Source organism: Plasmodium coatneyi, chromosome 12 (genome assembly GCF_001680005.1).
Source record: "Plasmodium coatneyi strain Hackeri chromosome 12, complete sequence".
In the NCBI taxonomy this organism is placed as follows: domain Eukaryota; phylum Apicomplexa; class Aconoidasida; order Haemosporida; family Plasmodiidae; genus Plasmodium; species Plasmodium coatneyi.
The window spans coordinates 3004160-3019096 of record NC_033567.1 but is presented as its reverse complement, the minus strand read 5'-3'; the positions used below and the strand labels follow the sequence as shown (position 1 = coordinate 3019096).

General features: G+C 46.3%; 5 protein-coding genes across 5 annotated transcripts; 3 read left to right on the top strand and 2 right to left on the bottom strand.

Moving 5' to 3' along the window:
* Window positions 1-811: 811 nt before the first annotated feature.
* On the top strand, window positions 812-1883 carry PCOAH_00043420 (MSF1-like protein; the record flags this gene model as incomplete). The annotated part of the gene is made up of 5 exons (XM_020061126.1): window positions 812-865; window positions 1065-1209; window positions 1335-1490; window positions 1598-1674; window positions 1764-1883. 5 exons carry the CDS (start codon window positions 812-814, stop codon window positions 1881-1883), a joined length of 552 nt encoding a protein of 183 aa, XP_019916609.1.
* A 428-nt stretch (window positions 1884-2311) lies between these two features.
* On the bottom strand, window positions 2312-6392 carry PCOAH_00043410 (Helicase; the record flags this gene model as incomplete). Its single annotated transcript, XM_020061125.1, has 8 exons — window positions 2312-2703; window positions 2817-4770; window positions 4874-5011; window positions 5147-5196; window positions 5280-5504; window positions 5643-5704; window positions 5822-6108; window positions 6336-6392. 8 exons carry the CDS (start codon window positions 6390-6392, stop codon window positions 2312-2314), a joined length of 3165 nt encoding a protein of 1054 aa, XP_019916275.1.
* Window positions 6393-7073: 681 nt separating this feature from the next.
* PCOAH_00043400 (Uncharacterized protein) lies at window positions 7074-10169 on the top strand (the record flags this gene model as incomplete). Its single annotated transcript, XM_020061124.1, has 2 exons — window positions 7074-7198; window positions 7373-10169. The coding sequence occupies 2 exons, from the start codon at window positions 7074-7076 to the stop codon at window positions 10167-10169; spliced, it is 2922 nt and encodes a 973-aa protein (XP_019916990.1).
* A 1039-nt stretch (window positions 10170-11208) lies between these two features.
* On the top strand, window positions 11209-12000 carry PCOAH_00043390 (Synaptobrevin like YKT6; the record flags this gene model as incomplete). The annotated part of the gene is made up of 2 exons (XM_020061123.1): window positions 11209-11831; window positions 11961-12000. The coding sequence occupies 2 exons, from the start codon at window positions 11209-11211 to the stop codon at window positions 11998-12000; spliced, it is 663 nt and encodes a 220-aa protein (XP_019916800.1).
* Window positions 12001-12637: 637 nt separating this feature from the next.
* On the bottom strand, window positions 12638-14486 carry PCOAH_00043380 (Dihydrofolate synthase/folylpolyglutamate synthase; the record flags this gene model as incomplete). Its single annotated transcript, XM_020061122.1, has 4 exons — window positions 12638-12681; window positions 12796-12918; window positions 13083-13275; window positions 13398-14486. The coding sequence occupies 4 exons, from the start codon at window positions 14484-14486 to the stop codon at window positions 12638-12640; spliced, it is 1449 nt and encodes a 482-aa protein (XP_019916320.1).
* Between the last annotated feature and the right edge of the window lie 451 nt (window positions 14487-14937).

The following is a 14937-nucleotide window of genomic DNA, read 5'->3' as shown; positions in this document are numbered from 1 at the left end:
GCCAGAACAACCGCGGATGGAAAGTGTGCGAAAAGGCAGAGTCGACACCGCGACCGAGTGGGCAACTTCCTTCAACGTGAGTACGTGGGTCCGTCCGTGGGGGAGAACAAAAAGATCCTTTCATGAAAGCACGTAGGGTTTTATTTTATGGACATGGGGAGGGGGCACAAGTCTCGGTATGCCCGCGTGGTGATCTACGTGGTGGTTAGCACTGCCGGTTGGCAGACACCGCGGAAAAAAACGCAGAAAAAAAAATGCACAAAAAAAATGCAGGAAAAAAAACGCACAAAAAATAGCGCAGGAAAAAAATACAGAAAAAATAATGTAGGAAAAAAAAAAAAAAAAAAAAAAAAGCAAACAAGTCAACAAGTCAGCAAGTCAACATCGCTCAAAGGCAAAAAAAGGGTGACATTTCCGCCCCCGAAATTATGAAAGCTGCTTGTTTCACGGGGTGAAATAATTTCCTGCTTTTCGCTGCCTGCACGTTCCCACGCTTTATTTCCCCCGCGAGGGTAAAAGGAGAACACACGCACATGCACAATGAGGGGACAAGTGAGTGTATGCCCCTTTTCAAGTTTTTATTTCCCTTCTCTTTGTGACAGTTCGAAGTGGTATCTTCTTTAAGTGGAGGGAAAGGGCACTGGCATGTAGTGTACTTCCCCTGCGTGTGAATCTGCTGCTCTGGTGCTTCACCTGTTTTATTTTTTCAATTTGCGTGACGTGCCTTTGAGGCACTCTCCTCACGGGTTCGCTCGACTGGCTAGCCCATTCTCTCTTCTTTTTCATCCTGCCACTTCCACCGAGCAACGAGATGAAGCTGTTTGAACAGGAGCATATGTATCAGTACGACTGGGGAACCGTCACGGTAATGATGCGCCTGCAAGGGAGCGCTACATTAAAGAATTGGATTGTCCACGCTTCCTCCAGGGGAAACAAAAGGATGTGTAAAGAATCTGCACAGGGAAGAGACGCCACGGTGCAACTGTGTTCTGGTGTTACGTAAAAAAGTTGCTGGGTTAACATGCTTCTTTTCCTATTTTTCTATTTCCTCCCCATATAACCAGTCGGCCTTCCTGCAAAAGTACCCGAACAACGTGCAAAATCACATAAAGAGCATCGACGTTACTGACAGATGCATTGACACCAAGGAGCAGACGCTCAGGATGAGGCGGATCGTCCACCTGCAGTACTTCATTCCGAAGCTATTCCGTGAGTTTACTCCACCACCGCTTGCCATTCTTCTCCTCACATGAATGAACTCATCCAGAGAAGGTGTATTCATACAGAGACCTACTAACCGATGCGTACTCCCCCCCACACACACAACCACACAGGTAATCTGCTAAACATAGACGGGCGAGGCGTAGGAATCGAAGACATAGATATTAACCTGAGGGAGAAAAAATTGACAGTCAGTACAGTCAACTACACGCTGACTCCCTTTGTAAATATGACTGAAAAGTGTGTGTACCTTCAGAAGGACGACGATGGTAGGTGTGCTCGGTTGTGACAAACGGTTTGGAGGAGAGGCTTCGAAAGAGTTTCCCTCATTTTTCACTTATTCCAAATTGGCTTATCCTTCCTGTCACCCATGCAGATAGCCAAACGCATTACAAGCAGACCACCACGCTGGACATTAACGGATTCGGTTACATGAAGAACTTCGTGGAACGGGTAGGGCAGAGCGGCCCCATTTGTTCCACATTACTTCCCCCCCATTTGATATTGTATGCGCCCCATTTTTTTTATTGCCCACCCTTCAGGCCATAATCAACACGGTACGCGAAAAGAGCAAACAAGGAATCAACATTATGAACGAGACCATCAAGAGGGTGATGAATGAAAGCGTTCACATGGATGCACCGGAGAAAGGGAAAAAGTAGCACCATCCTGCAGTGACCCCCTTTGTGGCTGTCTTTTTTTTTTTTTGTCCACGTTGAAAAGGGATTCGTTTTACGTTTTTGTTGTTAGTGGTACAGTAGATGGGTTAATTTCGGTGCAGGTTAAAATCTGTGCAAATTAAACAACCGTTTTTTTTTTTTTTTTTTTTTTTTTTGGACAAATTGCGCAGAAAAAGCAGCAATATGTATTAACGTGCAGGTGAATATGCCCCCCTGTTTGCAGCTTTAAGTCGTAATTAATAGCTAGCTACCTGTCCGTTCATATATTTTTTTATTTTTTTACCTGTACGTACAGGTATTTTTTTTTTTTTTTCCTCTTCTTAGCATTATTTGCCCCTTCTTTTTTTTTTTTGTTCCTATTTGACCTGTGTCTTACCTTTTGCAGCGTTTGTCCAGGTGCCCCCAATGGGTCATCTCCCCGCGTGAAACTCGCGCAGAAGAAACACATCCCGCGTGAAGCTTTTCCAGTGGCTTTCGTTGTGCTCCGCGAAGGGGATATCGGGAAAGGCCCTACAATAGTGGTGCCTGAAATTTTCGAAAACTTCTTTCATTTTTTTTTTTTCCTCCAAGAAGTTGCCTCCCTGTTGGTCCTGCAGAGAGGAATCACCCTTCGTAGCAGCCAAGTTGGCTCTGATGAATGAAGGGAAGAGGTCGGAAAATTCTTTGTTGGCGAACCGATAGTCGAGGAAGAAGAAGGAGGAGTAGTCGTCCACGTGGCGCAGGCTTCTTCCTATGCACTGGTTTACTATTTTCATGGCAGACTTGAGCTCGTACGTCCTGCACATGTCGCTGATTAGGTGTTCTGCGGGGGAGGGCAACAAAACGATATCTATTGAAGCAGTTACAAAGAGACACCTATTGACCGAGCACCCTTGCAATGGTGCGCCGCGTAACAGGTGGTGGCCCTTCACTTACCCAACTGCGTCGACGGTGGGGCCGCTCCATCAGCCTCTCGTGCCACGTCCGCAGAGAAGGCGCGGTAGTAATCCAAACGGAGGGAGTTCCTATCCAGGGGAAGATCCCCAGTGGAGGTAGAAGACGATCCCCCCTTTTCGTGTTTGAAGAAGGGAATACCAACAAGCAGGACGTTACGACAGAAGTCGTCGTAAAAGTTAATCCCTTCACTGAGCTTTGCATTCATTACACAGAAGAGGATGCAACCATTTTTTAGACAAGCACTCTCCTGCTGGTCTCGTATTTGTTGGACGCTCTGCATGTAATCCTTAAGGACGTCGTTGTCTCCATTTTTCTCCTCGAAAAAAATATTTTTTTTTCTCTTCATTTCGGTTAAGACGTACTGACCTTCATTTTGCAGGAAGGTGAAAAACTCTCGTAAAAATTTGTACGACGAAAAAAAAACAATGTTTCCGAAGCGAACATGTAGAGTGAGGAGGTGAATCTGAATGGCTAAATTTAGGAGGTGCGTTTTTTTATTCCTGCTTTTAAAAGTGTTGTCAATTGGTTCGTAGGTCACTAGGTTGGTACTGATGATTCTACAGAACACATTACTCTCCTTGAAAATATAATCTGACAGGAATAACTTTACAGATTTTTTTTTCTCCTTTTGATTCATGAAGAGTAGGAGGAACTCTTCTATCGGTTGTAGCGTTCCTCCTATTAGAATGACGTTGCTGCAGTCGTTCGTAATTTTTTCAAAGTTGCTACAGGAGCTCACACTAACGATTTCTATTCGGTGGAACATTTGTGGGTTCTTTCGCGTGATTAGGTCTTCCACAAATGCACTGATCGTGTCGTCGGCGTTGCTATGAATGCACGTTGCCGTATCATCCGTTGTTTTTTGCTGCACGTTTGCGGAGTCGCCCTGCTTAAACCGTTTGATCCTTTCCATGTGTGTCTCCCCTTCAGTGGGGAAGCAACTCCGTTTATTGGGTCCCCCATTTGCAGATAACCTGGTAGGCGGTTCTTCCTTTTCCGTTCGACCACCCCCCCTATGTAGAAACACATAGTCGTACCGATTGGAGCGAATCATTTTATTGGTGTAGTCGCTGAGGAGGTAAATGGCCGACGTGTTTACACTTGTCGAAAGGTTTTTAACCTGCTGAGGGAAGTTCTTCCTCAGATAGGTTTCTGCGAAGATTTTTATTCTTCTACAAAAAGTGGAGTTACTAAGAAGGTTCGAAATATGATTCAGGTTCAGTGCATCTAATTGAGATGTCAAAATATAGTTGGTGACTTTTACGAGGCTCTCCTTAACGCCTTTGAAGGAGGAAAGCAACATATCACAGTAAATGACGACCTGCTTTATCGAAACGACGTTACTGTTGTTTAAGACCTGCTGGTATTTCTTCGCATACTCCTCTAAAATATATTTACAAAAAAGGATATCCCCATACGTTATGGCTGCAGAATTGGAATCATTGATGCTGTCTATGATGTTCTGCGCCTCGTCGAAAATCACGATGTTATTTTTAATGGAAATTTTTAAGCCCCTCCTGACATGCTCATTCAAGATACACACATACGGCAGGAGGACTATGTCTGCGTTTTTTACGTTCTCCCTGCTCAGGTAGTAAGGGCACACCTCTATCTGATCACTCATGCATATGTTTTTCACTTGGTTTATTTTTAAATTTTTGCAGTTAATCAGTTTTGACACGAGGCTGTAGTTGTCCAGGTTACTGTTCGGGGGTTTCACACTTGCCAATCTGCCATTGCTACTACTGTCGTCACTTCGATCACTGGTGCTTCCACTTGACGAAGACGAATCGTAGAAAATTTTGTTCTTTTTCTTTTCCCTTTTTTGCCTCCTCTGGAGCATGTTTTCCTTAAATATTTTCTTGTACCTACAATCGCTGTTCCGGCAGCAGTCGTTCAGCTCGTTCACACTTCTGCATTTCTTCAGGAAGGGCTGCGTAGGGTGGGGGGTATTCCATGTTGTGGGATTTGACAAGGTGGTGCACTTAATGAAGAACAAGGGTATCCCCTACAGGAGGTTTCCCTTTTCTACTTACCTCATTAACGCATAGATGCTTCCTACTCCCCAGGATGACCATATTAATGGGTAGGTCCCTCCCTACTCTCTCCTCAATCTTTTTCAGCTCTGAGAAGTACTGATTCAGTTGTGACTGGGTTCGGCTGCAAATGAAGATCTGTCAGGGCAGTGGGGGATAATTGCAGGAAGGGTAGGATGGTCTGTTTATTCATCTTTACCAACATGTTGCTCGAAAAAGTGACGTTGCAACGATGTCATCCCGTAGGATCCCTCCACGTGTATGCTTCTTTACCTGCTTCTTGGACGGCCCCTCCACAGAGCAATCGCTCAGGTTATCCACCTCTGGTGAGGAAAAGAAAAGGCACGCCATGTGAGCAAAGTTCCGATTAACGAATCGGTACTCCACTTCGTCTCTGTCTGCTTACCCCCCTGTGTGTCGAAGCGGTCTTCCCCCGGCTTATGCATCACCACCTGGACCTGTTTTTTTTCCACTCTTAAATTTCCCTTTAACGTTATTTTGTCATCAGAGATGTAGAAGTAGCGGTTCAGGATGGTCAGGTCTTCCTCCTTCCTCTTCTTCTGCACCTTCTGTGATCGGGAGAACTTCCGCAGGAGGTTCTCTGTGACGGATTCCTTCACCCACTCGGGTTCTAAGTGACGAATATGGAGTGACAAGCGGTATGCGATTTGGAGTCGTCACGGTACATGCGAGATGGAAGGTCCTGTTCAGACTGATGCATTATCCACTTGGTGCTGTTCAGAATAATGAAAAGCTACTTTTGTGTTACCTTCCTTCCGCAGATGAGTGTCTTCCCTCAGGAGGAAGAAGTCAAATTTGTGTTTCAGCAGCCTGCGGGGGGGCATGATAAAATGGCCAAGTGGTCATATAACGGAATGGCCAAATTAACGGGTGTGAGAATTACCACCCAATGGGGAACACCACATATACAAGGTCGATTCGCCTTACCAATAAACCAGTGGTGTCAACAGACTGAGCGATTTTCCAGAACCGGTCTTCATTTCAGAGATGATGTGGTCCTCGTGGGGGTCCCCATCTTCCTTGCCCACCTGACTATTCCCTGCACATACCTGACCGTTAAAGATTTCCACCCCACCCTCCACCTCTTCTACCACCATCTTCTGAAGGTTCTGGTTCTTTTGAATAATGTCGTAAACCGGCCGGACCTCCTCGCCAAATGTGAGGTTGGATTTTTTCAACACATTGTAGAGCGTTTTCATGAAGTCCAGCTGAATCTGCAGTGGGGCAAACATGGGTAGAAAAAAAAAAAAATGGACCAATCGAGGTGACCATCGGTGTGGGTTCCACTGGAAGGGAACAATGGGACAATGCGTATGGTGTAGTTACTCCACCAAGGACACTCATCCTTCCAGACGTGAATTAACACAAGATGAACTATAACCACCTCGGTAAAAAATTAGTTTAAGGAACATTCCCTATGCGTCCATTTTGATGTTATTACTTTGTATGGAGGGAAGGGAAAGAACTGCTTGATCTCTTCATCGAACTGGGTTTCCATGGTGGATAGCTTGGCAAGAAAAAGAAAAGGAAAAAGGAAGGAAGGAACTTTCACGTGTGTAATAGATTTCCACCTGTGCAGCGCTACGATGTACTACCATGTGTCCTTTCCATCATTGCCTTTTTACACAACGCTTATGATGATGCGCTTGGCTGTTCCCTCTACGGGAAAAATGAAAAATTAAAGCGGCCTATGCCACGATCGGGGGAAACACAAAAAGGGTTGGCCAATCTGAGGGGGTACCGTGCAGGAGGAACAACTCAATAAGAGAGAATGCCCATCGTAGTGGGTAGTCTCATCCAAAATTGCCTTGCCATTGTGATTTTTTTTTTTTTTTTTTTTTTTTTTCATTGAGCAGTTATCCACCTGACCTGTGCATGCAAATTATGTATTCCAACATTCCGGCTTCGCACTGTGGGATGTGCTTACTGCTCATAGGAGTCATCACCCCTGTTAAAGGGATAAGAAGTTAGAAGGTGGGCTTCACCATTTGCTAGGAAAGATAAGCACACGTATCGTTAACCATGCAGCGAACCATCCCGCTAGCCACGCCGTTTACAACGCTGATTATAACGCCGATTACAACGCTGATTACAACGCCGATTACAACACTGATTACAACGCTGATTATAACGCTCATTACAAGGCCAATTACAATGCTTACCCCCGAGGAGGAGAAAAATGAACAGCTACAGGAAACACTCCTTGTCGTTCTACGTCCTGGACACTGCGGCATGCGGGGGGGACTTTTCCACCCTGTGGAGGGACCTGGAGTTCGCCCCCACAGAGGACATCATAATAATAAGGTAGGCGTTCGTATAGAATGCGTGCCACGCTGAGCAGTGAATGGGTTGACCCCTCACCTGAGTGGATATACGCTTTCAACCGTTACTCTCCTTCCCTATTGGAGTACCGAACGGAACATCGCTGTGGCTAATTTATTTGCCCATACGCATATCACCACTACCTCCCTCACGCAGCATAAAGAATGACTCCAGGCGGGACAGCCACCTTAGGATGGCCATAAAAGCAAAGTTAGAACAGCTCTCACGTCGAAATGGTCAGAAGATGTTGTGCGATCCGCAAGACCAGTACGAACTGGTGGATCCAAACTTCCAATTCGAGGGAAACTCATTTATTCTTTTTGTTAGGGGAGAGCTGCGTAACGACATCCGGCAGGTATTCTGCAAAAGTGTTAAACTACGCGTGAGGAGGTCTTATGGGAAGAGCTACAGAATGATTATGAGGCGTTACTTCGATCATTCCATAATGGGTAGGCTTCCACTTGGGGGGGACAACCCTGAACAAGTGGGGATGACAAAACGGGTGGCGAAGCGGATGGCCAAGCAGATGACCAAGCAGAATGGACCGAGTCAGGTGAAGGATTGTCCCCCCCGCAGACGCACCCGGTGCCGCAGTGAAGGTACCAATCCGTATGCCAAGGTCGACGTGGATGAGAACACAGAGAAGTACAAGAAACGGCACGATGAGAACGTTGTCATATGTATCACGTTTACGTTTAAAGGAGTCACCCTCTGCGTTTGTCTTTCCAACTTCGATTTGGAAAAGCATGTAGAAGGGTACAAGTACTACAGGTGTTTGCTCAGCCAAGGGAAGTGGTTTGGCGGTGGCGAAAATAGACCCGACATCGGTTCGATGCAACGCGGTTGCCGCCCAGCCGATCGACGAAGTAACTACGCGGAAGTGTTTCTGGAGAACTACCGTCTGTACTGCAAGCAGATGTATAACCACTTCACAAACAGCATAGCCTTCGAGACAGACAAGGAAGACCTCCACTTGTTTGGCATGGATATCGCAGTCCTACAATGTTTCAATCAGTTGGTTCTTTTTAACCACTTAGGGGAGAGTAACCTACAGAATGACTCCCTCATTTGGGGAAACAACGTTGCCATTTTGAATAAAAGTGAAAAAAACATGTTGCAGAAAAGGTCCTATTTTACCTTAACATGTTCAGGTAAAAATGGTGAATTAATTCCCTTTGGCTTTAAATTTTGCTGCGATTTGTTTTCCCAAATGGAGATTAGCATTGTGGATGATTTTTTTTTGTCGCAAGTTGGGGAGGCCAATCGGGGGGGAGGACAAGTGCACATTGGGGTGAAGCCGGAGGTTCTGGAGTTGGGTTCCGTGTACACGTATCAGGTGTGTCAGTCGAGCTTCCAGTTGGATTATGTGCATGCAGGGGGGGGTAGCGGGCAGGATTACGAAAATGGGGGACACCTCTCCTTTTCGATTCTATGCTTCGATCCAAAGAGTCAATCCACTATCCCAATCAACCTCTACTCGTACCTCCACTTGAAAAAGAACTCCATTTTCAAGTACCTGGAGGAGAACGTCCGTTTTGGGGGTAGCCATTCCAGCGGAAAGCGAAAGGAATGTTGCCCCACACGTGAAAGGCAACAAAACAAGGTTGACCTGTTAAGGCACGTTTACGTGTATCCACACAAAGGGATTGTAAGGCAAAACGAGGAGAAGAAAATAAAGCTTAACATATACGTGGACCACATGCTAAAAACAGATCAAGTTGTAGAGGGCTCCTTCCTTCTAATCGTTCGTTTTCACAAATGTGGGAAGGACATTAAACAGATCTTTATTACGTGCAGGTACTCCCTGCGGGATAACGTTGTAAGTGCACTTCTTCGGGAGAACCGCCCGTTGGGGAGAACACCCTGGAGTAATCGCCCCGAAATTAAGGGAAAAAGCAAACACAGTAGGACCACCCCGGTGAAGACAAATATGAGCTTACACAGTAGGTATAAACGAAACGACCTGTCCAATTGCAAACGTAGGAAATGCTTGGAGGAGGAAAAAGGCAGACCCTTCCTTCCAGTGAACATTACCAAATTCGTTTTGTATTCCTTCTTTGCGATTGATCAGTACGAAAGGGGGTTACTCAGCGGGCATGCAACGGTTGATGTGCTTCCTGGGCGGGAGAACCCCCCTCTGGGGGCAGATCAACCGTTTTATGCGCTAACCCTGTCCAACCTACACACGGACCACCTGGTGTACTGCTTCAGCCCCACCTCCTCCCTCCAGGAAGAAGACAAAAAAAAAGTTCACTGTAACCTGAATTATTATTGGAGGAAACATTTTTTTTGTGTTCAGTACCCACAGGACAGTTACATCGACGAGAATTTTTTCCTCCAAAGTCGTATCATGCAGGGTAATGTGAAAAGGCAAAGTCAGGATGACATACCGCTGGAGGTTCATTACTTAGTGGGGCAAATACGAAAAAATGGAAAAGTGGACAGACTCATCCGTGTGGGCACCATTCTGCTACTGTGGGAGGAACTCTTCCGGGTGTTAACCCCTCCATTGGGAACCTTCGCAAAAGTCACCCAAATGGTTAGACGCATTTACAAGCATCCCAGGTTAAAGCAACAAAGAAAAATGCACTTAATATTTCGCACCATTGTGAAGAAATCTCCGTCTGTTTTGTACAAAAATATTTTTCTGATCCTCCTATCCTTCCTGAAGAAGCTTTTTTTTTACTTCGTCCGTGTGTGTTTGCACGATTTTGTAATCTCCATGGGGGGGGCACAGATCCAACGGGGAGAAATGAGCGGTGGTCCCTTTGGTAAGTATTCCCCGTTTGGTCCGTCTACCCAGGTGGAACCGCCACCCCCCTTTCCGCTTTTCCTGCGTGCCTTCCACTTCTTTCACGTCTCCTTCCTCAGCTATGTCACCACCTTCTTCCTGAGTTTTCTAGACCACCAAATCGGCCTCGACTTGGCGCACTACCTACTATTCCACGTGTAAAGGGGTGGAATCGCCTCTGCGTGGTCCACCGAGCTGCTACTCATTTCGCTGCCGTTTTGTCGCTACACTATGTGAGTTATTTTACCGCTTTGTACATACCTATGCTGTATGTCCATCCCATATGTCTGCTTATGGCTAGGCACAAATAGATGGCCACTCCCCAATGGGCAGAACAAAAACGAATGAACTGAATTGGGCACACGTTTTTATTCTACATGTTATACCCATCGGGGGAGTTTAATGGCTACTCCATGGTCAGAGAAGTGGACAGAGCAGATCTATTGACTGCACTGGGTAGTGTCTCCACCGTGCCATCGTGGGGGAGGCACCCCCTCCATTACATGACTAGGCAATGATATCAAAACGTGCGAAGTTTTCACAGACTGAGTGAAATACCAGCCGTGTCCTCCATTTTTCGCCTCCTCCTACCGCTCGATGGGTACACTTTTCACCCCTTTTTTTTTTTTTTTGTTTGTCCGTTTGAGCGCTTCCTCCCTAAGGCAGTGTGACACCAACTCGTATGCTACACCGGTGCGACGTGGCGGTTTCACCGTCAGCAAAGCATTCGTTACCACTCCGTCACGACACCCTCCAGGGAATTGCCCATTGATGGGGCAGTATAAATCTGTTTTTTTTTTTTTTTTTTTTTTTTATGAACTGTTCATATTTTTTTTTTTTTTTTTAATTCCATTTGGTTCTTTGCGGTAAACTCACGCAGGTCATTTTTTTTTTTTTTTTTTTTTTCCACCGCCTCAACGTGCTTCTTTATTGCCCACTTCTAAAAGTGCCGAAACGGAAGAGCTGCGAGCGCGCGTTTTATGCAGCGTATTTTGAGCTTTTTCCCTACGGCGACTTAGCATACAAATATGCGCGGCTCGCTTCCGCAGATTGGCAGACGAGCAGTTTAGCCGATGATCGCTCGATTGTGAGTCAGTCCCCTCCACGTGATATACTTCTCAACCCGTCGAGGCGAGGACCGCTTTACCTTACCGCTTTCCATTTCTTCCTCCTCCCCCGCCCCTTCGACGCCTTCTCCCCGATGAACGACTTCCCAGGCGCTCTGCCCAGCAGCGAGCGATCAAGCAAAGTTGCGCTATACGCCATCCTGATTTACAAGCACGATGTATCCAAGCCAGTGTTCCTCTCTGCGGCAGTGGACCTGTCGTCCTTCCCCTTCTTTCACCGCTCTTCCCTGAAGGAGCACATATTTTTCCACTCCAGGTTGGTATGTAGCAGGACCCCCAAAGGGAACAGAGAAGTCATTGAACTGGAATCAGGAATAGGACACATGCACGTTTACACAAATAAGGATACGAATGTGAGCGTACTAGTCCTGTCGACAAAGACATACCCCCTACGAATAGCATTTGGACTTATTGACACTGCGCATAGACTCTTCCAACAAAAGTGTAGGGGTAAATATGAGCACGTAACGCAGGATTTAATGGAGGGGGCTTTATTCACTAGCGACTTGCTAGACCTTTTAAAGAAATACCAAAATCCATCTGAGGCGGATAAATTATCGAGGGTACAAAAAGACCTAGATGAAGTGAAGGACGTCATGTTGAAAAACATCGACGATCTGTTACAGCGGGGGGAGAAGCTGGATGACCTCATGAAGAAGAGTCAGGACTTGTCCAATTCGTCCTATCAGTTCTACAGGTGAGTCCCATCACAGGGGGGTACGTCGTTAGAAGAGAGGGACGAAAGACAGTTCTGCGTAGATCTTACTGTGCTAATATACCATTTTGTTTCATTCCTTTTTTGAATTCATTTCCCCCCTCCTTGCAGGCAAGCTAAGAAGAACAACCAATGCTGCAAGCTATACTGAGGGAGGAGGACTTCCCGTTTTTCCAACCCAGTTGGAGAGAAAAGTCATCACAAAAAGGGGAATAATACACACAGGCAGTGAAAATGTAATGGATAGCCACCCCATCGGAATGTGTTACTATGTACCATCTATGTGAAGGACAGATGGAGCACTCTGTTATGACGTATAAAAATATATTTTCTTTTTTAAATTAAGTGTAGCTTATATGTGTGTATACCTTGCAGTGCAGAGGATTCCTTTTTTTTGTGTGCGTGTGTGTGTTTTTTTTTTTTTTTTTTTTTTTTTTTGTTAAGCTTTAGCTAGCCATTTTAAAGCGCACAACTGTGTGCTTACTTCGTGTTGACTGTTTGCACGTTCGACGCAATTATCATCATCACGCCTACGTTGGTTACCACGACGTTGGTTATCACAACGGCCGCCATCATCGTGCGTTGTTGAGGAAGCAGCTCGTTTAACTTTTTTTTCCGAAATTAAGGGTCCCTTCGCGGTCTTTCCCCGCGCGCTACGTAAGTTAGACGTGTCCCCGTCGCTGTTCCATGCGTTTGGCTTGGCTGGACTGGTCTCGTTAATCATGCGCATGATGAAGCAGCAATGCATGTTTGCCACTCCTTGTTGGGTCGTCCCCCTGAGGTAGCCCTCAATTGGAGGACGGTTCGTTCATCGGAATGGGGTCCTGCAGATCTATTGGGGGAATGAGAAATGAGCAATGGGTGGAGTAGCGAAATGGAGGAGAAGCAAACAAAGGTCCATCCCCAATTTTGTCACCGAGAGAGCCATGAAGAAAGGGGGGCCTACCCGAGTGGATATCAAAGACGGGAAGAACTTCTTCAAACATGAAAAAGGTTCCACATATAAGTAGAATGGAGTTGTCCTTGCAGCACTCCAGGAAGGCGTTCTTCACAATCAGGGGGATGGTGCCTTGAAATCCAGTGGGGGAAAAAAGGGAGGGGAATGCATCAGGGGGGTAGTAGACACATGTAAACACTCTTGGGGGGTTCCTTACGGGAACGCTTGGTAGCATTCCTTATGGACCCCCCAAAAGTGTCCAGCCTATTTTGTGCGTGTCCTTCTTTCAGCATTACCACGTGTGTAGAGGTTGCCTCCTGGTGAAGAATCCCCCTTGCCGGCACCTTCCAGCCAGGAAGTCACCTTCTCGGCACTGCGCAGTAGGAACCCCCGCAGGTCAGCACTTATCTGCTCATCGATTTTTAGCATGTTAGAAACTTCACCGAAGTCGTAAGTCCGTTCGTTCAGGGAGGGGAGGTAGAAAACGTCCTACAGGAGGGGGAGAGGTGCACATGGAATAGGAATAAGAAGACGCAATGAAGTGCGTCGAAATGGCAACAATGCGTAGGGGGAAGAGGGACCGCAATCCAACTCATTCTGCTTTATCCTACCTTGAGGAATCCCTGGAAGTGCGCCACGAGGGGCTGAAAAATGGCCAAGCTGCGTGGGCGGGTCGCCGAGACACAGACCCGTATTGCTTTCCCCTTGTGGAAGTAGTTAACGTCTTGGCAGAGCCGATCGATGGCCGTTTCGTTGTGGCCAACGTCAAGGATGACAGTCATGGGCAAAGAGGTCCCACTGGCCATTCCACTCTCATGAGTGAACATTCCGGTGGAAGGAAAAAGCTTCTTCCTCACATGTTCGATCTGTTCAATAGCAAGGTACTGCATCCTCAGTGGAGGCTTAAGGCAGACAACTGTTTTTAAAATAGGATCTGAGGAGACATTCACCTTTAGGATGTTGAGTGCCTCTGTTGCTATTCTTGTATTCTCCTGGTCGAAGGATTCCCCACGAGGTTCTGGTGGCACGATGGTAACAACGCAGTTCAATTCCTTGGCTCTATTGAAGACGCTTTTATAGATCGATACAGACGGACCAATGACCACATTTGTGCCTTCTTTAATTATGCCAATTTTTTCTTCGCAAATGGAATGGAGCTGATATCCTAACAGTTGTTGGTGGTCGTAACCGATGGAGGTAATAACAACTACCTCTGGCTTCTTAAGGATGTTGGTTGCATCTAGTCGACCTCCGATCCCCGTCTCAACAACTGCATAATCCACCTTCTTCCTCTTAAAGAACAGAAATGCAACGGTTGTTATTATTTCAAAGAACGTTGGCTTTATGTTACACTCCTCTGCTTTCCTCCAAACGTCCTTCACGAGAGAGACAAAATCCTCCTGACTTATGCACTCATCATTGACCTTGATTCTCTCCCGAATGGAGAACACATGAGGAGATGTAAAGAGACCCACTTTGTAGTTGCGCATTTTTAAGCACATACTTATTTTGTGGGACACAGATCCTTTTCCATTCGTGCCAGCCACATGAACCGTCTTGTAAGTATCTCCTGGGTTGCCGAAGCACTCGCTTAGCAGCTTCGTTCTCTCTAATCCCAGCTTTAGCGAATGCGTCCCGTATAGCTTTGCCAGGCACTCTGCGTACCCCTCTATTGTTGATTCGTCTTTTCCGCCAACCATAGTGTTGTTTTTTCCACGTCAAAAAAGATGATTGAGGTTGGGGGGAGAATTACCCACTTTAGAGACGTATGCGAAGTGATGACGAATTACTTCCAACGTGATGATTCGACCCCCCTATGTTGGACGAACGAAGGAAGGGGGAACACACAAACGGTTCACCAGGAAAAAGTTTACACAAAAAAAAAAAAAAAAAAATGAGACAAATAGTACCTATGAATGGTCACCAATTTTACCCCTTTTATTTTTTGTAGCGTATTTGGAGGAGGGGGGCGTATAAATGACCTGGTTGGGCGTACCACTCAGGTTTACGTTTAGGGATCAACCATGGGGCGCGTCATTGGCTGAATGGATGAATGGTTGAATGGCTTTCCCCGTGTTCGTGCCCCCCGTTATGGCAGTACATATACCGTGGGGGAAGCACATGACACATAACCTTCCAAAGGGGGGAGAG